Source organism: Nansenia antarctica, assembly GCF_963989245.1.
Source record: "Nansenia antarctica genome assembly, chromosome: 6".
NCBI classification, from domain to species: domain Eukaryota; kingdom Metazoa; phylum Chordata; class Actinopteri; order Argentiniformes; family Microstomatidae; genus Nansenia; species Nansenia antarctica.
In genome coordinates, this window is record NC_137676.1 from 44,461,309 (window position 1) to 44,462,225 (window position 917).

Here is a 917-nt window from a genome sequence, read left to right on the forward strand (position 1 = left end):
TACCATGTTCAGATACCAAATATTGCGATCATTCATGATGGATTGTAATAAATTACAATCATGTATCAAAAGACAAAAACTTTACCTCCTGCTCTACCTCGATATCTCTATCCCTACCTCCACCTCTCCTCTCTTTACCTCTACCATAGAAAAACAAATTGACATGCTGCTTTCCCTCCAAATACTAATGTGTCGACTCAGCTGTTTTCAGTCAATCTCAGAACATGCGATGCAAAGGTTTCTCCCTTAAAAACCTCATAGTCCAGAAGAAGGAGCACACAAGTGAGGTGGTTGTGATGAAGAATTCACTAATTGAACATTCTCAATGAACAGCTAGTATACAAGCTATATAAACATTTCTAAATTGCATTTCAATCCAATCCCTGAACTGAATTAGATTTAGATGGAGCTGTGCAGAGACAACCCGTGATACACACACCGTTTACATTATGAGCTGCATCTAACATGAATAAATGACCTCTTCTTGTTGTTTGCCCTGAACAAGGTGAGATACTTTCTTATGATTCTGCAAATGCAAATAGGTGGTACATGAGGAAGCCTCACTGTGGTATCTTCAAGGGCCATCTTGACATAATATTGTGCTGAGAAATATGGTTTTGCACTCTCAAAAGCACACTGAGGGTATTCACCAGGGAATGAAAAGCAATTTTGTCAGAGGCAATCTGATGCTGACTCCCTTTATAATGACTGAGGAAAATTAATCATCACAAATAATATTCCAGTGTCAGCCATTCAAGAGCTTTTTAATAGAATTTTTATGATTCATGTCTCGCGGTACACATCAAGCAGTCCGTTCTGCAACATTTCAGAAATCAATTCAATATCATCTTCGTGTAGGCTGTCATCTCGCCTGCCAGAGCAGCCATTTATCTTGCAAACAAATACTTTTAGCAAGA

The 917-nt window shown here is 38.5% G+C and overlaps 1 protein-coding gene across 1 annotated transcript in view; it reads right to left on the reverse strand.

Moving 5' to 3' along the window:
• Positions 1-585, reverse strand: part of LOC308160589 (TOX high mobility group box family member 2-like) — a gene marked incomplete at its 5' end in the record, with an annotated part of 20,336 nt that extends 19,751 nt beyond the window's left edge. Inside the window, one exon of the mRNA XM_080534532.1 lies at positions 565-585. Coding sequence (XP_080390658.1) covers positions 565-585 — 21 coding nt within the window. The remainder of the gene's footprint in view (positions 1-564) is intronic.
• Positions 586-917: the final 332 nt, after the last annotated feature.